The 22,242-nt window shown below is 42.0% G+C and overlaps 1 protein-coding gene across 24 annotated transcripts in view; it reads right to left on the bottom strand.

Annotated features, from left to right (window-relative positions):
* The window catches only part of Epb41l4a (erythrocyte membrane protein band 4.1 like 4A), a 773,501-nt gene extending 752,333 nt beyond the window's left edge, over positions 1-21,168 (bottom strand). For 19 of the 24 annotated variants that reach the window (XR_016535219.1, XR_016535218.1, XR_016535226.1 and 16 more), the window contains exon 1: positions 20,860-21,165. Coding sequence is in view for 5 of the 24 variants with exons in the window: in XM_090331496.1 (XP_090187622.1) it covers positions 20,860-20,958 (99 nt within the window). In the remaining 19 variants the exon portion in view is untranslated. Of the gene's footprint in view, positions 1-20,859 lie in introns of all 24 variants that reach the window. The other 5 variants (XR_016535216.1, XR_016535217.1, XM_090331498.1 and 2 more) reach the window with 3 other exon arrangements.
* Between the last annotated feature and the right edge of the window lie 1,074 nt (positions 21,169-22,242).

The following is a 22,242-nucleotide window of genomic DNA, read 5'->3' as shown; positions in this document are numbered from 1 at the left end:
TGCACAAAGCCTTGGTTCAATTCCTTGGTACCAGATACACAGAAAAAGCTGAGAAGAAGAAGAAGGAGAAGGAGAAGGAGAAGGAGAAGGAAGAAGGAAGAAGGAAGAAGGAAGAAGGAGGAGGAGGAGGAAATAGAAGAAGAAGAAGGAAGAGGAAGAGGAGGAGGAGGAGGAAATAGAAGAAGAAGAAGGAAGAGGAAGAGGAGGAGGAGGAGGAGGAGGAGGAGGAGGAGGAGGAGGAGGAGGACAGAAAAGAGAAATCCATTTAACTAGCCTGCATGTATTAAAACAAAGAAATGTTTCTAAGACAAAATGAAACTGTATATTTAAATTCATAGACTCTTTGAAAGGTGGGTTTTAAGAGATCTTTCATGCACCATCAGGATGTTTTCTACAAGAGAGAAGCTTGTGGAAGCCTTATCTTTAAAAATAGACATCAGAACATGTAATACCTTAATTAGAGTGGTCAGAGAAACAGGAGTTAGAAAAAAGATAAAAGATGTGTATTTGGGATTGAAAGCCAACATCAACCTAGCCAAAGATAAAACTTATGAGTTCAAACCGCAGTATTTGCCCCCTTCTCTCAAGAAAGAAAGAGGTGTTTCTTTAATTATTCGTATTGCATGTCTACTGTGCAAGGGCCATCAGAGAAGACCCCAGTAGAGGACATGTTTGAACAGCAATTTGAGGAGATAAGAGTAAGCCATGTATATCTGGATAGGGGGAGAAGACGGGGAAGAGTTCTAAGCAGAAGGAACAGTAAGTGCTAAGGCCTTGGGGTAGAGATAAGCTCTGTATTACAGGAACCAACTGTATTCCTGACAATCTCATGAATCTTAAACTTTAGTACTTGGAGAACTTAAGATTAGTAAATTTATTTGTCTCTCAAGAAATCTCTTTTTCAATCATTTTAACCTAAAGCTTTTCATGCATAAAGCAACCGTCCAAAACAGAAAGTTCTATTTGAGGGCACATTTCTCTAAACATGGGCACTCTGTCAAAAGCCCATCTTAAACAATCCACAGCTTCAGGTAGAATTATCACTAGGCAAATTAGCTACCCTTGGTAAGAAGCATTAGTGCATAGATGGGGACTGTAGTGTGCAGACAGTTACAGGATAGGCCCCTGTCTGTCCCTGTCAGAGGACAGAAGCAATAAATAGAAACTGAATTTGGGATCCATCACTCTCACCCAAATCAATCCACCTACCTGATACCAATCCTCCTGTCACTGCTTGCCCCTCTTCTAACCATGATATCACCTTCTCCTTCTCTGTCTTCACTCCCACCATATATTAGCTCCTTTTTTACCTGCAGCTCTCCTTGCCTGGAAATTCTGCCTCCCTGTCACCACCACAGCCCAAATCCCACTTCCTGGAGAACACTGTACTCATTAGATTCCCTGTTGCATACATTAATGTCACCAACCACCACTTCCTCCCAGTCCCATGTATCACTTGTCTCGGTCCCCACCAAGCTTAGAACTCCACATCAGCAAGGATTGGGTTATACTGCTTCACAACTATATCCAGGCTTCAACGCAGTGCTTGGCAGCTAAAAGGCTCTCACAAATTATTTTTTTCAAGGAATGATTATCTAAGACCTCCTCACTGCCCTATCACTGTGTTACCCTACTTCTCACCTACCACTGATCCCAAATGCCCAACCTCCAGGTCTATGTGCCGACAGCAACTGCTGCTCTAATGCCCTAAAATTCCAAGAGGGTTCTTCCTCTATTGTATACCATGTCTTACATCCTGTAAGTAGATCTCCAGTCCTTCTCTTACCTCACAACACCAACAGAAAACATTGGTTCCCCTTGGCCTCTTCACTGTCCCAACAGTTCCCTGGGATAAACCTTTCTCTTTTGTATGCCCTTAAAAACCAAAATCAAGACCCACTTGTTGAGACCCTCTTGTCTCCTTTCCATTAGAGATCACACTTGAGTATTTCACTGTTTCTTAGGATTCCATGCATGTTCCTTTTCTGCCTAGTGTCAGGAAAGGAATCACTGACATTTACTGAACACTGAGGGGTGTCAGTAACTACAGGAGATGCCAACTGACTAGATGCCTAGCAAGCCATTAGAACTTCCACTGACTGCCTCACTCTTCTCTGTGGGCAACTTCTTTTTGTTTTTATTTTTATTTCATACTGGGGATTAAAACCTGGGCTTGTCCTTGCTCTACCAACTTGTGCTATGAATGCCTTCAGCCTTTTTGTTGTTTATAAGATAGGGTCTCTCTAACTCTGCCTAGGCTGAACTCATACTCATAATCCACCTGTTTCCATCTCCTGAGTAGCTAAGATTGCAGAATATCTAGCCATGCCTAGTCAATTTTAGGCTTTTTTTTAATGGGTCATGAAGCTTGAACTCTGCCTGGGCACTGTCCCTGAGGTCTTCAGCACAAGGCTACCGCCCTACCCTTGAGCCAAGCCCCACTTCCCGTTTTTCTAAAGGTTAATTAAAGACAAGAGTCCCAGGTCCTTTTGTGCCAGGGCTGGCTTTAAACCTTGATCCTCAGATCTCAGCCTCCTGAGTAGCTAGGATTACAGGTGTGAGCCACAGCACCCGGCAGCATGTTTTTAATTATATATAGTCTTATACTATATTTCTTCTTAACAAAATAATAAAAAATAGAGCAATAGAGTCTCGCCCCGTGCCCGCTGCGGAAGCACGCACCAGCTGAAGCTCGCATCCACCGTCCGGAGGCCGCCACCAGCCCGAGCCCAAGATGTGGCACACGTGGGTCTGACCCTGCTGGTGTTCGTGGCCACGCTGCTGATCGTCTTGCTGCTGATGGTGTGCGATTCTGACCCAGTTGATGACAACGAACGGTGTCTCTATCTTCATTTATCCAAGGCTTGGGTTTTTCAGCCCATGTGAAATTGTTTACTGGGGTTCGTGCTTCAGCTAAATTCCAAGCAGAGATGTTGAGAACAGGCAGAACTTGAGTGGGGGATGGGAGGCAAAACTAGCTATTTTAAACTTCCAGGGTCATATAACCTAATTGTTAGGTTCTGCAATAATGGTGCTGTTTTGTTTGTGGTGGGTATTTTCCTTCTTGGAATGTGGAGACATTAAATTCTCTTTTCAAAGAAAAAAAAATAGAGCAATAAAAAATGGCTTTATTTCCCTTCCCAAACTAATGATCCCAATATGTTTTTTTAAAAAACAGGAAAATTTATTTATCTTTCTTAGAATGGACACCATCACCAGGCACCAGTGACTCAAGCTTCTAATCTCAGCTACTCAGGAAGCTGAGATCTGAGGATCATGGTTCAAAAACAGCCTGAGTAGGAAAGTCTGTGAGATTGATATCTCTAATTAACAACACACACACAAATCCAGAAATAGAGCTGCATGCAGCTCAAGTAGTAGACCACTAGCCCTGAGCAAAAATAGTTCAGAAACAGCACCCAGGCCCTGCATTCAAGCTCCGGAGGCATAAAAGACAAATAAAAAAAAAAAAACACTCCATCAGATGGAGGCCAGGGAATATATGTGGCTGCAGACTAGATTAACCACTGACAGTCTCCAAGCTAGAAAACCAAGCCCCTCCCTAGATGATGGAAACCAGAAGGAAGTTGGCTATTGGCCTTCAAGGTTAAATTCTTGCTCTCAAGCTACATTTAGCATAGTTACTATCCTGGCTCCAAGGAACCCTTTTCATCACCCTTTATACAATTTTTCACATAAGAGGAAACTAGCTTTTACTAGGGAAGACTTTTTAAAACCTTAACCCTGCATGCACTAACACATCTAGAAATACCAGAATCATATGGTAATAAATACACATGCAGAGTGATAGGCTACATTCCAAATGTCTTATGGGGGAGTCTAAGATATCTTAGTAACCATGTGGTAGAGCCTTGAAATGAATCAGACAGGTAGTCTCAGTGGTGGTGTGTTCTGCTGGGCATCAAATCCAGGGCCTCATATGTCTTAGAAAAATGCTCTACCACTGAGCTATCTACCACCCAATGCCATACGCAATTGTTGCTCATTATTTTGTTTGTTTGTTTCATATGTTCAAAAAACTGGATTTTAGCTTATAAACTAAATTCACAGCTCATGAGATATGGATTCCATTCAGAGAAGAATTGGTTGGAGATGTGTAGGAAGAAACAGTGTATGTTGTCATCACTTTGTTACCTCAATCACAGGCAGAAGGTGTAAAAGAAAAAAAAACCTTCAAGAAGGTATAAAAACATATTAGGAAAACCAAAGCTCAGTGGATCTGTCTTCTGGTCTTTAGAAAGCCCACAGCAGCCAAGTCAGCAATTACTGCTGCAGAAGGCATGCAAAAACTTCATGGAAGGCTCTGCAAACTGTATGAATCTGTCACATAAAATCATCATCCCTCCCAGGTGATAATCCCTGCGTCATTTACAAGTTTTCTATGATGCCAGATGGGAAATAGTTTTAAACCAAATCAATTTATAATAAAATCAATATAAATATAAAAAAATCAATATAAATATAAAATTTATAATAAAATCAAAAATATTTGTTCAGTGCAAATTGTTGAGAATGTGCACCTGTTTTCAGTAGCTATGATTTTTTTTTTTGCCAGTCCTGGGCTTGAGCTCAGGGCCTGAGCACTGTACTTGGATTTTCTCAAGGCTGGAGCTCTACCACTTGAGCCTCAGCACCATTTCTGGCTTTTTTTCTATATATGTGATACCGAGGAATCGAACCCGGGTCTTTGTGCATGCTAGGCAAGCACTCTATCACTAAGCCAAACTCCCAGCCCGAAGTGGCTATGATTTTTATACATTCAAAAAGGTCATTTCAACATAAGAAAATACTGCTCATCTTTTGAAAATAACATTTGTTTTTTAAAAAATTAAAGGTTCTCCCTACTGTACTGCAGGTGGGATTATAAGCTGAACTCAGCCACTCTGGAAAACAGTGTGGAGGTTTCTTAAAGAACTGAAAATTGACCTTCCCTACGATCCCACCATACCACTCCTGGGCATCTATCCTAAACATCATAACCCAAGATATGATAAGGACATCTGCTCAGATGTGTTCATCTCTGCACTATTCACAATAGCCAGGCAATGGAAACAATCCAGATGCTCTACTGAGATGAATGTGGTGTATATGTACAATGGAATTCTACATAGCCAAGACAATTTTACATAGACAAGATAAAATAATGGCATTTGCAGGGAAGTGGATGAATCTAGAGCAAATCATGTTGAGTGAGACAAGTCAAGACTAAAGGAACAAAAAGTGCATGGTATCCTTAATATGTGGCTATTAGCTCCAAAGAGTGCAAGAGCAAGGACTAAGTATTTGCATACCCAATGCTCTGGACATAGTATTGGAAATATAAACACAACTACATAGACATAAAAATCTTTGACTCTGTAGACATAATGTTTTATTACATAGATTAATATGTATCTATGACATACAAACCCTCAGCCTAATTTTAATTATGTTCTAATATCTAAGTGCCAGTGATTGTATAAAGAGATTCCCTTCTTGAATACTTGTTTGTTAAACACATCATTTGAAATATGATGTAAAAATCAATGTTAATAAATTCTTTAATTAAAAAATGGTACTTATAAACTGCAAAAAAATTATGAAAAAAAATTAAGGGTTCTCAAGGGAGTGACTACTCCTATTTACTCTGAAACACAACTGACCCAATATTTAATATGATACTTAAGTGTTAGGTCATTAACTTTCTTGCTTTGACTGGGGGAAGGATCACATTTTCTAGTAGAAAGAATATTAGAAGTTTTTTTGTTTGTTTGTTTTTGTTTTTTGCCAGTCCTGGGCTTGAGCTCAGGGCTTGAGCACTGTCCTTGGACTTTCTCAAGACTAGAGCTCTACCACTTGAGCATTAGCACCACTTCTGGCTTTTTTCTATGTATGTGGTACCAAGGAATCGAACCCGGGTCTTCGTGCATGCTAGGCAAGCACTTTAACCATTAGGCCAAACTCCCGGCCCTAGAAGTTTTTTTGTTTTGTTTTGTTTTTTAACTCCAAGTTTCTTCTTCCCATTCACACTGGAAATTTGTGACCTAAGGTGACTGATCAGTTGTCAGCCCAGGATCTGATTTCCTTTATAACTGTTCTCTGGGATCATCATCATGCCTATGTCAATACTGTGTTGCTATGCCACTGTGGTTGGTAACCTGTTCCTCTGGATGTATGTGAAGGCTAGAAGGCCTGTCATGAATGAGCCTGGAAGCAGATCCACCATCTCCGTATGTAAACACCTCAGGTATAACTTGGGTTATAGTCTAATTAGAAACCTTGACCCAGATCATACAGCTAAAGTGCTTCCAGATTCCTGATGTACCAAATGCTATACTGAACTCTCCTTTTTTTGTTAATTTGCTACGAAGTAATAGGTAACTAAGATAAGTACATAATCATTATAAATTGCTACTAAGCTTCTTAGTTTCTATCCCTATTTTTTGTAAATACCCAAATGTTAAGTTTCAGAAATAGTAATTTGTTGGGTTTAGGTGATAAACCATCCCAAACCTGACTGGATAGGGTGACAAATATATTCCATAACTATACTGGAATCTGAAAAGTTTTGAGTTTTGCAAACACTTGGCCCCAATAGTTTCAGATAAGGCACTGTGAACTTATTATCACACTATTTTTTTTTTTTTTTTGCCAGTCCTGGGCTTGAGCTCAGGGCTTGAGCACTGTCCTTGGACTTTCTCAAGGCTAGAGCTCTACCACTTGAGCCTCAGCACCACTTCCAGCTTTTTTCTATGTATGTGGTACCGAGGACTCGAACCCGGGTCTTCGTGCATGCTAGGCAAGCACTCTACCACTAGGCTAAACTCCCAGCCCTTGTCACACTATTCTTGATTAATCTAATGCTGGCAAATAAATTCCTATCAGAATGTCTATGCATATGAAAATCTGTTTTGTTTTGTTTTGTTTTGCCTGCCAGGGGCTTTAACTCAGGGCCTGGGCATTGTTCCTGAGCTTCTTTTTGCTCAAGGCTGCATTCTTCCACTTGAGCCACAAAGCTACTTCAGGCTTTTTCTGTTTATGCGGTACTGAGGAATAGAATGCAGGGCTTTGTGCATGCTAGGCAAGCACTCTACCACTAAGTCACATTCCCAACTCCTACTCTTCTATTTTATAAGTGAATGTTGTCTATCTATAGATCAAATTTCCTCCCCATAAGAATCCTTTAACTTCATTATTCTCACCAGAAATCCTGACACCACTAGGATCACAACAAGCTCTAGATAAATTCTTATGCAAATTTGCCTACAATTACAGACACACAGCATTGGTTCAGATTCCAATATATCCTCACACTCAAACTCTATATGTCGTCAAAACTGCTGCTGAATGTGAGGCCAAAACAATGTCTAAAAGAAAAAAGCAGGTCCCCCTAGGAATTATGAAAATTTTAAATAGCCTCCAAGTGCCCTTGTAAGCAGCAGAAGCACAAAATAATCAAAATAATAGCCATTAGGGGGAAAGATCTATTAGCCTCTTGATGACTGGGCCATCTGAGTCTTTCAATGGAAGAGTAATTTCACCTTTCTCAGTCTGCTCTGTGCCCTCCTGGAGGCAATAAAAAGGTTCACTAATCACTTTTTAATTTTCTCTCCTGGAGAGATAGTTGGTCTGAAGCTGTAGAAACTCAAGGCAAAGATCACTACAAAATACAGTTCTAAAACCTTGCCATTAAATAAATTATTCTAGACCTTTTAAATAAATAAGCATTTTCAAAAGAAATACCCAAAAGACAAAATGCCATGCAATAACTACTATTCTGAAAAGAAGTTCCACACAATCTCTTATGAAAATTTAAGAAAAGGGAAAAAAAGACATGACCAAGAAAGTTCTAACCATAAATCCAAATGCCAGGCCCACTGCACAAGGTAATCAAGACAGACAATGGACCCAGGAAGACTTAATTTTAGAGAGGTGGCAGAAGAGGTCGGGAACACAGGAACACTGAGGGAATTTGTGGTGAATCTAAGCCATTTTCAATAAATTCTGACCTCAGCTTCTACAATCATCTCTCTCAGTACGTCCATTCCACAGGGAAAAGAAAATGAGCATGAGTGAACAGTGAATAAAGGCAGATGAGGAGACTAGAAGCTAGGTCTAGGCTCACATACTGGGTCCAGTCCCTCACTTGTATGATAAGAGAGGGGGTTAGGTGACTAGTTTTCTAAGTGAAATTCAATCAGGTGTACTTTATGTCCCCTTTCCATGCCCTCGACCTAGCATTCTGCTGCCTTTTCACTGAGCATGACTGGGATGGATAAACTGAGCATAAGATACCATGCACATGTTTGGTGCAGAGGATTACATGGCTGAGCAATTGGGCAAAAGAATGAATAGCATAGAGAAAAAAAAAAGCAAAGGCAACAGAAATGAGATGCATAAAAGATTTCTGTGTTGCTATGAATCTATTCAGATTCTAGATGTTTAAGACACTCTTCACCAACAGAGCTGCAGTGGCAGCTTACATTATGCCCATTTCAATACTACAAAGATTTGCTACAGTTCCCCTCCTGCCCCCAGTCACAAGGAATCTTAGTCCAATTCCATAAAGCCTTGTCTGTTCACTAGGTTTTAACCTGCAATCCTACTAGAAATCCCTGAAGATAAGGGTTCAAAGTGATGGGGGAGGCTGTGTATGTTGAGGAGTAGTTTTCTAGCCACTGACATTATTTCCCTCGGGGGAGGGGAAACAATAGCACATATTACCTTGCTCAGAACAAATCTCTTAACAATTTCTCAGGTTGTTCCAAGGTAACAGATGAAAACTACAAACATACATAAATCACATTTACCATCTCTAAGCCCTTTCCTTATCAAAACTCCCAGTGCAAAACTATTCATAAAACCAACACAAGCAAGGGGTAGGATGTAGCCCAGTGGAAATGTGCTTGCTGAGCAAATGCAGCATCCTGGGTTTAATCCCTCATAACAGAAAAGAAAAGACCAAAACAAACAAACATAGGCAAATGCCCTTTTTCTAATTCTCCAATAACTGATTCCTAGAAATAAGTAAGTAAATAAATAGCAATATTCAAGATTTTAAACAGAAAACTTGGAGAAATCTAACTATTGAGGCCCAATTTCAAGTTACAACAGCAAGAGCACCAGAATGATTAAAACAGCCCTTTAATTAGTCCTCTGCCAAACATTTACTGACAACCACCATGTGCTTGGCATTCTAAAAGGTGTGAGCCAGTTTTAAAGTTGGCTTCTGAAAATAAACAAATGGAAAATCAGCACATGAAAAGACACTGAGGGCCAGGAGTGTGGCCTAATGGTAAAGCATCTGCCTAGCATGCATAAAGCCCTAGGTTTGATTCCTTTGGTACCACATACATAGAAAAAGCCAGAAGTGGCACTATGGCTCAAATGGCAGAGTGCTATCCTTGAAAAATTTCAAGAGCAGTGCCCGGGCCCTGAGTTCAAGCCCCAGGACTGGCAGACATGGGGGTGGGGGAAGACACTCAACCAGTAAGTCATCAGGGAAAAATGCAAATCAAAACAATTGTGAGATAACACTTTGTACCCAATAGGATGGTTATAATAGAAATGATTGTAAAAAGTGTTGATTAGAATGTGGGAAAACTTCTACCATTCCATTGCTAGTAAGAATGTAAACCGATGCAACCATTATGGAAAATGATTTAATGATCCATAAACTGTTCTATTTCCACTCCTAAAGAAACATGTAAGAGAAACTAGGGGAAAAAAATGTCTGCACAAAAACTGGTTATGTGTATCTTCCTGACAACATTATTTATAATCGCCAAAAAGTGAACATGAGGCAAAAATTAATCGACTCAGGAAAGATGATTATAAATACACTATATCCATACCACAGATTATTAAATACATAGCAATAAAAAGCATGAATCACTAATGTATGAATGAATCTTATAAGCATTATGCTAAGTGAAAGCTGGTCACAAAAGAATAGATATTATATGAATCCATTTGTATGAAATATCAAGACTAGGCAAATAGGTGGGGAATGATGTAAAGAGTTAGAAGGAAATACAGTAGACTATTAATGTTTGAACATTAATTGTGGTGTTGGTCTCAACTCTGAATATATGGGAAACCCATGGAATCACATACTATAAAAGAGTGAATTGCCTACTATATCATTTACATCTCAATGAAGCCAATTAAAAATTAGATGAGCAGCTGAGTCAAACTGGTGAGCTGCATGTTCTTTTTTTCATTTATTTTTATTGTAATTAATAGAAGGGTTACATTATATTCGCCAGATAGACAGTGCATTACTTCACATACATTGATACCCTTTCTTGTGTCTTGGTCCCCATTTCCCTCCCCCCACCCCAGACACATGTTCATAAAAAACAAAAAGGAGCTGGGTGTGGTTGCTCAGGCCTGCAATCCTAGCTACTCAGGAGGACCAAGGTTCAAAGCCAGCCTGGTCACTAAAGTCTGTGAGACTCTTATCTCCAAGTAATCACTAGAAAAGGGGAAGTGGGACTGTGGCTCAAGAATAGGGTGGTAGCCCCATGACCCAACAACAACAAAAAAAATAGCAAAAAGGAATGCCCTTTCTTTCTGGTTCATTACCATATGTTCAAAATATGTCCAATTGATTTAGCCAGTCAACACTAATTCATTGATGTCTACCATCTCTTAGTAACTGAACTTGACAGGGAATCCCATAATAAATATCTAATCCCCTTCTTCAAGGATTTCCCTCCAATACTCACTTGTGAGGCACAAAGCTAGAGTCTTCGTGTTCAGCATCTCAAGATATGGTGAAAAGCCTAACCATAATTTTACAAACAAGGAAACCTCAAAAAGGTACCTTACCTGTGTTTACAGTGCTAACCAAAGGGGGGGGAGAAAGAGAGAGAGAGAGAGAGAGAGAGAGAGAGAGAGAGAGAGAGAGAGAGAGAGAGAGAGAGAGAGAGACAGAGACAGAGAGAGACAGAGAGAGACAGAGAGAGACAGAGAGAGACAGAGAAAGGCTGAAGCCTGTCCTCTTCACATTGTATTCCTTCCAGGATGAGATAATCAGGAAACTATAGAAACCACTACATAAAAGATAGTCTTAGTTAGGTTTAGAAGAGTGACCATAGCAATTTAAAGTGGGAGAGGAAATCAGAAAATGCTTGATATGCTAGAAATATGTAGAAATTTAAGGATCCTGGCCCAAGGAAGTAAGCAGGCATACTGTTGGAGGCCCCAAACACCCACAACTCCCCCTCCTCCTTTTTCCTCATTCAGCTCCTCTCTAGAGTAGCCACTGGCCTTTGGGAAACTGATTCCAACCCTACCCAACTCCCAGAAGGATCCTTGATATAAAGGTGATCTCATTGCCATGGCAACTCTAGAGCAATCATTTGAACCAAAAGACACATTTTAAAAAGTCTGCTGCAAGACTTCTGGAGAAAGCAAGACTATCTCTATTCTTATCTAGGCATATTACCATATATGATTATCATCTTGTCTCAGAACCATCTGACAATCATCAACAGCCTGCAGACTGCAGTGACTCCCACAATGGCAGAGAAAGGAAGAGACCGGAAAGGCAAGGCCTGGACATCATGCACTTGCCCTGGGTGTTCTCTCCTGGCCCCTGGAATCCCTGATAGATTAGCAGATAAACTTCTTCACATTGAGGCAGCTTGTAACAGGATCTCTGGAGGGGACTAAAGCATTTTAACTAATAGGGAATTCACCAACATCCACCAAACTAGGGGTGGCAGGTCTAGAAGGAACAGAAGAGTAAGTTAGGCATCTACTGTGGTATCCAGAAAGCAAACACTAAGAAATACACATCATGCAAATGAGGTCTGAGGAGACAAGACTCAGCTGCATGATCTATATCTTTAGATGTGAGGCTTCACATTCCAGGGGTAGCTGAGGCAGTATGACTGGATGGACGTATTGATGAAACATGATTAAAGGAGACCACAGAGCAGCCCAGTAAGGAGGCCAAGTGGCTGTGAAGGCAACACTAACTTAAAGGCACTGAGAACAGAGAAGAAATAAACAATTCTGACAAGGGCCATTGCAGATGACGGAAGCTCAAGACTGCTTCTCAAATTTTCATAGTGGGATCTGAACAACTTACATACACAAATGGCCTCTGAGGGCTAGCTCAGGAACCTGAGCCTCCATCACATCACTGCTCATGGGAAAAGGCAGTTGAAAAGACTTTTAATCACCTTCTGGAAAGCCATGGCCACAAAAACTAAATTCAGTCACTGCCTGTGGTTTCTGGAAGGCTCACAATGTATCCTTTCTAAATAATATGCTACCACTGTTGCCTACCAGTGACTTGCACCTGTAAATCCTAGCTCCTCAGGAATTTGAGATCTGAGGATTGAAGTTGAAAGCCAGCCCAGGCAGAAAAATGCAAGACTTGCTTAGCACCAAATAATCAGCAAAAAGTCAAAAGTAGAAGTGTGGCTAAAAGTGATAGGGCAGCAACTGTGAGCAAAAAATAAAAAAACAGCTAAGCAAAAGCTCAAGGTGTGAGCTGAAGAGCTCAGGGACAGCACCCAGGTTGAGTTCAAGTCCTACGACTGACCAAAAAAAAAAAAAAAAAAAAAAAAAAGCTCAAAGTACTGAGTTGAAGCTCTAATTCTAGCACAATAAATAAATAAATAAATAAATAAATTCTGCAACTGGCCCTAGGATCAGCCCTGCGGATCTTCCCTTCCCATCTGATCTTTTATTGTCTGGGTGCCCTATCACTGACACACCCAGTTAACACTCCCTCACTTTCCTTAACATGTCAGTCTCCCCCACTAGGAAACAAATTTCTCTCATGTTTGGAAAAGCAGCCTGTTCTTTAAAGTCTTCAGTGATGATTAGGATATTCTCCAGAGGAGCCAACATTTAGCCCTTGGGGGATCTCCGTACATGAGTGTTTAGTTACAAAGAAAGGGGTTCACTTAGACAAAGAAAGAATATTAGGAGAGAATAGCTGTTTCAGTATAAGAAAAAGGAAAAAGAAAAACAGGAAATGAGCCAGGGGGAACAGAATGCCAACCACATTTTCAAGAAGGGCACCAACTGTCTATGTTGTAGTTATAATATTTTTGAGTCACAAAGTAAACTGACTGGTTTCTGAAGTTCACACACCTAGTCTATTCTACAACATGTGGTAACAGGTGCCTTTTTAATCTTAATATGTGAAACCTGGAGACAAAACTCATGTTGTAGAAGCAAATGTCAGTTAGTCATTACAACCCCAAGCAGGCTGACCAGGAGTGACAAGTACAAGCTTTACCTGTGCTTAACTGTTGGAGATAAAGCTCTGCCAAAGCAGTCAATCGCAGAAGCAGTAAGGATATAACCAACCCAATCTCTGACTTGTCAGGTATATTGCAGGCTTGTAGACAAATATACTTTGCAACATAGTAGAAATCACAATTTTTCATAAAAATAGAATATTCAATTTGTTTACCCTGGTATTTTTGTCTGTCTTGCTTCTTTTATAGGCTGGGAACTAAACCCAAAGCTTCATGTGTGATAGGCAAGAATTCTACCCATTCAGCTTTAACTTTCTTTTCTACTGCATCTTTGAGCAATGTCAGATTAGGTTTGTGCAGCTCTAGAAGTAAAATAGGTGACAGTAAGATAAAAATTTACAGTAGTCGGGCCGGGAGTTTGGCCTAGGGGTAGAGTACTTGCCTAGCATGCACGAAGACCCAGGTTCAATTCCTCGGTACCACATACATAGAAAAAAAAGCCAGAAATGGTGCTGAGGCTCAAGTGGTAGAGCTCTAACCTTGAGAAAGTCCAAGGACAGTGCTCAGGCCCTGAGCTCAAGCCCACAACTGGCAAAAAAAAAATTTACAGTAGTGGTCTCAGGTTGTATAAATCCATATTTTGAAACCAACCAACACCTTTCTGATACTTTAAAGAATGGGTTCACTATGTGAATCCAGTCTTTTGTACAGTATCATTTTCTACCCATTATCAATATAAAAATTAAAGTATCTTGTCAAATGCTGGTGACTCATGCCTGTAATCCTAGCTACTTATGAGGGAAATCCAAGAGACTCTTACCTACAATTAACTAGCAAAAAGCTACAAGTGGAGGTGTGACTCAAGTGATAGAGTGCCAGCCTTGAGTCTAAGCAAAAGTTTGAAGCCCTGAGTTCCATCCACACTATTGGCCTGGAAAGAAAGAAAAGATAGGGGTGGGGGAAGGGAGGGCAGGGCAGGGCAGAGAGGAGAGGAGAGGAGAGAAGAGAAGAGGAGGGAGGTTAGTTGGGTGTCAGTGGCTAACCCCTGTAATCCTAGCTACTCAGAAAGCTAAAGATCCTGGTTCAAAACTAGCCAAAGTACAAAAGTCCATGGGACTCTTATCTTTTATTAACCTCCAAAATGTCTGAAATAGAGCCATGGCTCAAGTGGTAGAGTGTAAGCCTTGAGCAAAGAATCTCAGGGACAGTACCCAGGCCAATGGAAGTTCAAGCCCCAGGACCAAAAATAAAAAAGAGGAGGAGGGAGGAGGAAGGAAAAGGAGAGAGGAGGAAGGAGGAGGAACTGGAGGACGAGGAAGAGGGGAAGGAGATCTTGGTGAAAGATTTTCTCATGAAATTCACTTTATTCTGGGATATTTTCTAATAAAAATAAAATGACAAAGGAATGTCATATGATCTGCTCCTTCTGTTATATTCCATTCATTCCTCTATTCAAATTACAGGTAATAAGCATCTATTGCTCTAACTGCCAAGGCTCACAGATAGGGATTCACAAGGAGACAAAAAAGCCCAGAAATAACACTTGTAGCAGGTGCACAGATGAGTACTTAATTCTACTTCCTAGCTGATGAGACATTTGGTTCAAGTTTTAAAAGATGGCTCAGTTGAATATGTTTAAGGAAAGACAAAGGGCACAATAGGCTCGATCCTTGATAGACTCCAGTCTCTCTGTGTGCCAAGAGGGCAGACAAGGCTAGATAAATCCGGTAGGGTGCTCAACCAAACAATGACAGCTGGACTTTTATCTCTAGACCAGAATAAGCCAGGATGAACCAGAATGGACAGGCCAGCCTCCCATATCAAAGAATTATCTAATGCTACTGTCTGGGATAAAACCAGACACATTCCAAAGGGGGGACAAATCACTTTTTCACCTTATAAGTATCTTAACAAACCAATGTCCACAGACCTAATCAAAATTAAGTCTGGACTTTCACCCATACAATTTAGATTTAACCTTATTTATCCACACTCATGCTCAAAACATTACATTCATTCTACTTTAGTTCAAACTTAGTTCAAGCTTATAGAATTAAAGAGTAGACAGACATAATGACAGGGCTACCAAAGTCTGGTTCATCGTCAATCAAGAACAGTGTAAGCCCCTGGAGAAGGTTTTAGGCAACAAATCTTTCTCCCTTAATGTTTAAAAGTCCCTGACTCTTAAGTTATGTGTCTAATACAAAAAGACACAAGTAGTCATATATGTCTAATATATGAAGAACTACTCCTTTTCCCTTTTCCTTCAATATTCTCAGATATTGTCTGTGCCAATTCAAATGCAATGAAAACTATCATTCTTTTTAAGTGAGGTGAATATGTTCTAAAACCTCACCTTGTAATTGTTTTTCAGGCTGAGTAGGAAGTTACTGACCCAAGGATCAAAACTGACTAAGTAATCCTTGAGCGTTGGGATGGTTGGGAGATAACATTATTTAACAGCTAGTGCATGCATTGTATGTTTTAATTTGGTAAACTGAACAACAAATCTCAAAAGCCATTAAAAAGCTTAGAGGAGGTTCCAACTTACTGTCATATTAATTCATTAATTCAGCTAACATATAGGGGAAAAATAAAACCTATATGTTCACTAAGGTTCAAAAGCTTGCTGAGTGAAAACATGAATCTCATAGTTACAACAGCAAATCTGAAAACTAAATTTATAATCCTATCTTGTGACTTTTTTCCCGAAGAATCTTTATGCTAACTAAATAAAACCTAGAAAAGTAACATGAGTCACCGAGTTATGGTTCCTAAAAGAGCATAAAGATCTCTACTCCAGCTCAGAGAATTACAAAAGGCCTAACAAAAGTGCCTTAGAACAAACATCATACACACACACACACACACACACACACACACACACACACACAGAAAACTAAGACCAACCATAGCAGAATTCTTAACTTGAATAAACAAGAGATAGCAGCAGAGGACAAACAGCTAAAAGCTATTGTGAGAGCTCAACACTCAACCAATAGCTTGCAGTTTATATAAACTTGGTCATTTCAAACCTTGGCAAGAGCTCAAAGAAATACATGGAAAAGACTACCTGCTTGTCAGATGAGGCTATCTCTAAAGGCAAGAATGCAAATGCCTATGTAACATTAATGTGGACACAAAAATACTATGGTTTGGAAGTGGCACTGTGCCTCAAGGGGTAGGGAGGTAGCCTTGAGCTGAAGGGCTCAAGCCTTGAGCTGAAGGGCTCAAAGACAGTACCCGGGCCCAGAGTTTAAGACCCAGGAGTGGCAAAAAAAAAAAAAAAAAAACTATGGTTTGTTTTGCTCTTTGTTCAATGGAACTTTATTTTCCATTTAAGTAATATTTATTTGAACATATAAAGTGTGTGGTTATTATCTTCAAGCTGAAATGATTTCTATGGCACATATCAATTGTTTTCTAAAGTTGATGAAAAACTTTTGCCTAAGTTGTAGAAAATTAGTTCATGACTAGTTTTTCAATGTGTAGTAACAAATCCATGCACTTTTCAAAATGGCACACATTGGGGCTGGGAGTTTGGCCTAGAGTTTGGTAGAGTGCTTGCCTAGCATGCACGAAGACCCAGGTTCGATTCCTCGGTACCACATACATAGAAAAAAGCTGGAAGTGGTGCTGAGGCTCAAGAGGTAGAGCTCTAGCCTTGAGAAAGACCAAGGATAGTGCTCAGGCCCTGAGCTCAAGCCCAGGACTGGCAAAAAAAAAAAAAAAAAAAAAAGTAAAAAAAAAAATGGCACACATAAAAAGTGTTTTGCCTAGCCTCTCTTACATTTCTGCTTTATTTTACCACAATTCATCTTAAAACCCATAATGCATTATTATATCAGTACTGCAAGCAAATTCTTTTTTTTTTTTTTTCAATCGGTCGTGGGATTGAACTCTGGGCCTGGGCACTATCCCTGAGCTCTTCAGCTCAAGGCTACCACCCTATCCCTTGAGCTACAAAACCACTTTGTTTGGTGGTTAACTGGATATAAAAGTCTCCCAGACTTTCATGCTGGGGCTGGCTTTGAACCAAGATCCTCAGACCTCAGCCTCCTGAGTAGCAAGGCTTACAGGTGTGAGCCCCCATGCCTGGCAAGCAAATTCTTTTTGTTGTTAAGTGTTTTTGTTGTTGTTGTTGTTTTGGGGGAATTTTTTGCCAGTCCTAAGGACTAAACTCAGGGCCTGAGCACTGTCCCTGGGCTTTCCTCAAGGCTAGTGCTCTACCACTTGAGCCACAACATCACTTCCAGCTTTTCTTATATATGTAGTACCAAAGAATTGAACCCGGGTCTTGGTGCATGCTAGGCAAGTACTCTTACCACTCGGCCAAACTCCCAGCCCCTGTTGTTACGTGTTTTTAAGTAAATTCTTCAGTAACTAGGAAGCAGCAAAATTTTACTAGAGAATAAAATATGTGAATGACTTAAATGCAAAGTTGGCCATTTCTATTTCTTTTGAAAATAGAAAAATAAGAAAAAAGGATCATCTCAAATATAAAAACATTTTGGAAAAATAAGAAAGTGATATTTTTGTCTTAATTTAAGAGAAAAGATTTTGCTTGCCTAACTTTTATTTTTATTGCTGTTTTCAGAAAATAGTTTACGTTAGTAAAAGAATATAAAAATAAAACCATATCAGGCACATGAAGTTAAAATCAATATTTTCTAGCAATATGTAATTACAATTTTGTGGAAGTACTAAAAGTATATTCAGTATATATTCAAAAACATGTTTTCAGTAATAAGCTGAATATAATGTTGAGGGTCAGTTTTTGCCTACCATTGATAAAAATTTTCACAATTTTCCTTTTTTTTTTTTTTTTTTTGCCAGTCCTGCCTGGGCTTGGGCTCAGGGCCTGAGCACTGTCCCTGGATTTTCTCAAGGCTAGGGCTCTACCACTTGAGCCACAGCACCACTTCTGGCTTTTTTGCTATGTATCTGGTACTGAGGAATCGAACCCAGGTCTTCGTGCATGCTAGGCAAGCACTCTACCACTAGGCCAAACTCCCAGCCCCGACAATTTTCCTTTTTTAAAAAATCATCCATCCAGCATTTACAATAAATGGATTTCCTGGCATAATAGCTTCAACTAGAATTAACTTTCTGTGTATTTTTTTTTAAGTTTTAAAGCTCTGACATAGTTTTGACACACTAAATTTCAGGTATATTGCCTGAAAGTCTAAATTTTTCTAACTCTTTCTAACTCTTCTCAATTTTTTCATCAAAAATTCTCTCATTTTCTAAAATGTGAAGACATAAGCATTTCTTTTCTGCCTTTAAAACAAGTGTAGTCTCTCGTACTTTAGAAATGCTTTCCACATCTGATAATCTTTTTTTAATTAATAACAACCAAAATCATCTCAAAAGAAAACATGCAATAGCCATAGGCTATTAACTGTACATTGTTTGCTTTTTCATTCATGAACTAAAGGAGAAGCTAATTTATCTAATTAAAATAACATACAGTAGAAGTACACACCTATACATCATCATGCAAGATTAGGAAACCATTTTTACCAAAGATCAAGTATATACAGAATAAAATACACATCTAATTAAATGTGTGCATCTGACTATCATTTACATGTGAGGTGCTTTTTCCCTGCCTTCTACCCTTGATAAATGTTTTAGTTTAGTCCATACAAGTATAGGGGTACTTAACACATGCAGCATGGCAGTTGCAGGAAACATGGTTCTTCAACAGACATCTGTGTTATACACATGGCCTTCAAAATAATCATAGCATGCTTTTGTGGCACCAAAAGAGACGTAGCCTGTTGTGAAATGATTACTTCCAACCAAAGCCTGCTTAGATTATTGTTTAGTTATATGGCAAACAGCCAGAATAACAATATTTTAAGTTGATGGTGCCTTTGAATTAATTACTGAACAATTTTCAACTTATCAGTAAAACAAGACAAGCACCATTTGGTTTATTAAAAATGATTATGGATCAGAACTTTTGAGTCCTGTTTCTTTGACAAAATTATTTCTATTTGATCCCAAGTCTTGCCTGCTGTCTTGACAGAATAATATACATACTACTGCACAGATGACAGCAGTATGGCTTTCAAGATTAAATAAGAAGCTCACACCACAGATGACTTTAGACTACAGATGAGTTTACACTTTCACACTTCAGAAAGATTTCTTTGTTGTTTTAATACTAGATCATCACTTACCTCTTTCTAATTGTTTCCACTCACACACCGTATACAGTCTATTTATCTCCAAGAATAATAGTATATTTATGATTTTATTTTATTCTACTCTATTCACATAGTACATCACAAAATGTTCCATCAACATCTTGTAAGTTCCTTCCCAGATCTCATTAAGCTGGTCAGAGGCGTGTTTGGGAACATAAAAGTTGAAAATACAAAATGAGCATTGTCTCCCAAAAGGATCTATATTATAGGTCACATAAGAGCACACCAGATAAGAATCTGATTAAATTTTGCTTATTAATAGTTAATGCAGAAAACATATTTAAAACATCTTAAAGAGTTCACAGACTTATAACTTTGGTAGTTTTTGCCGAGTTTCTCCTACAAATGGATCACACCTGTGAACTTAGAATACCATACACTCTAGCCAAGCACAGCTACTCTAGTGTGGGTAAAGTTATGTAAAAGCGGATTCACAAAAGGAAATGCCCAGGGCTTCCTCCCTGTCCCCTCCCACTTACCCTGTTAGGATTAGATTCTGTAATGACAAGACTGAGACAGGCCACTTGGCAGCTGGACCTCAGGTTTCTCAGTCCGCCAACTCTATGAAAGGGGGACGGGGTTTTCTTTCACCAGCCCGCCAGGCCGCCCTTATCTAAAATGCCTTCGTGATTCAAACTGAAGGGGAAGGAAAAACTAAACAATGAAACGCCCGGATTGTCCTCCACAGAAGTAACCTTGGTGAGGCGGAACAAAACCAGAGCGCAGGCGCATCCTCAGGTTGTTAAGGTATAAACTTAAGTCCAAATTAGGGAAGTGGATTTATGGAAGTTCTGCAGGCTTTTTGCTTTTGGCTTAGTGTTTAGTAGGAATTGCATCTTTCAGGACTACAAACGGGAGCGAAGTTCCTCTTGGGTGCTTTGAGAAAGGTGGAGGTGAAAGGAAAATTTTTATTTTCGGTGCAGTCATTAGCATTCATTACTCAACTGCAAACTCTGGGAACCCTGTCACAGTGACCCGGTGAAGTAGCTGGCTTCCCAGGAAGGCTATCTAGCTAGGGAAGGGGAAAAAGAAAAGGCCCTGCACAAGGCCGAAAGGAATCGTGCCTTCCACCGTGGTGTGGCCGTGCAACCTGTCTATTCAGTTCTGAGACTTTCCGGGGACTTTAAGGGACCTTTTCTGGAAGACATGGGTGGCGGGCAGGCTGTCCCCCCACTGCAGGGCTGTGAGTCTCGGTTGGGAGTAGGTTCCTAACCTTTGGGATGTCTAACTAACTTAACAAGGACCTCGAAGTTAATCCACCCTGCCGCGTCGGTCTTCGCTGAATCTGGGTTCAGGGACAGCCGCCCCTCCTGGTCCCCCTCATCGAGATCTTCACACAAAGCCGAGGAACCGCCCCCCCGTCAGCCCAGGGCTGCCGAACCCCCCCCACCCCCGGAACGCATCCCCGCCGGGCTTACCTTGATGCCCTGTTGCTGGGTGGTGAGGGTTAACTTGGATTCATCCAGGAGCAAAACTTCGCAATAAAATTCTTCCGGAACAGCGCAGAAGCAGCCCATGTCGGCTGCCACTGTCTCCAGCCGGGAGAGAAAAGCGGCGAGCCAGGCGCCGAGCCGCCCCCGGGGTCCCTCACGCACGAAGCATTAATTTATTTGTCCGGACCGTGGCCGGAGCCGGGGCGAGAGGAGAAGCCGCTCTTCCCGATGGGCTCCCGGCTCCGGGAAGCTGGGCGGGCGGAGACCGCGGGGCAGGTCAGCGCCCGGGCGCCGCCGGGGAAGCGCGGGCGGAACTGGGCGCGGAGGGCGACGGCGCGTCCCCGCACATCCTGCGACTCCGGCTCCTAAAGGCAGAGGGGCGACGCGGCTCCTCCCGCAGCCTGGGAACGACAAGAGTGGCCGGCCTGCAATGTGTGTGTGTGGCGGGGTGGGGGTGGGGGGGAACGAGGGACAGACTCCGCAAGGAAAGGGACAAAGGCGAGAGACCCTCCCAGACTGGAAGCCCCCGGACGCTCGGTCGCTCCCTCCCTCCAACCCACACCAATTCAATCGCCCGCCGCAAGCGACGCACCGGCCGCCCCGCGAGGCGCGGAGTCTCCCGCGGGCGCGCTCTGCCCGCGCCGACCCCGCCCCGCAGCCCCGAGCCCCCAGCCGGCCGAGCTTAGGGTTTCTCCTTTGTATCAGCCACACGTCCCCTTCGCGGGCGCACGGGCCGTGGCGAGGGTCGGCCACCCCCACACCCCCACCCGCGGGCAGCGAGGGGCCGGAAGAGGACTGGAAAGAGCAGCGGGCTCCTTACCGAAACCAGCGAGGGCAGGTCAGCTCGTCGCGGGGTGCGCTTGCCGTCCAGGGGCTCCTGAACGCGTCCAGGGAGCCGGTGGGGGGGGACCGCCCGGGGAGGGCCAAGTTCAAGCTCTCCCTCTGGGCATGCCCGGCCGCCGCGCGGGAGTGCGGCTTTTGCCGAACACTCAGGAGAGCCGGGAGTCTGAGGACCCGCGAGGTAGAGCCGCGCGAACCGGGCTGGGCGCACGGCGCGCGGGGGGCCGGGGGTGTGCCCTGGGCGCGCCAAGGCCGCGCAGGCTCCGGGGAAAGTTCTGTTGGCAGCGCGAGAAGGGGGCGCCCTGAGCCGAAGCAGCCCAGGTACTACCGGGCCCCGGCCCTGGCGTTGGTAAAAGAAAAGGCCCGCGGCAACGCAGCCTCCCCCGGATCTCTGCCGGGCGCCCCTCAGCTGAGGACGGAGACCTGAGCGGTGGTGGCCCGGATGCCTAGGTGCCGCCGACAGGTCTCCGAGAGAGAACCGTGCGCGACGCGGCGACGCGCCCAAGCCCGGCGGCCGTCGGGAGGTCG

This window comes from Megascapheus bottae, chromosome 4 (genome assembly GCF_031878675.1).
Source record: "Megascapheus bottae isolate mThoBot1 chromosome 4, mThoBot2.hap1, whole genome shotgun sequence".
Taxonomy (NCBI): domain Eukaryota; kingdom Metazoa; phylum Chordata; class Mammalia; order Rodentia; family Geomyidae; genus Megascapheus; species Megascapheus bottae.
The sequence above is the reverse complement of the archived record's forward strand: the minus strand, read 5'-3'. Positions and strand labels throughout refer to the sequence as shown.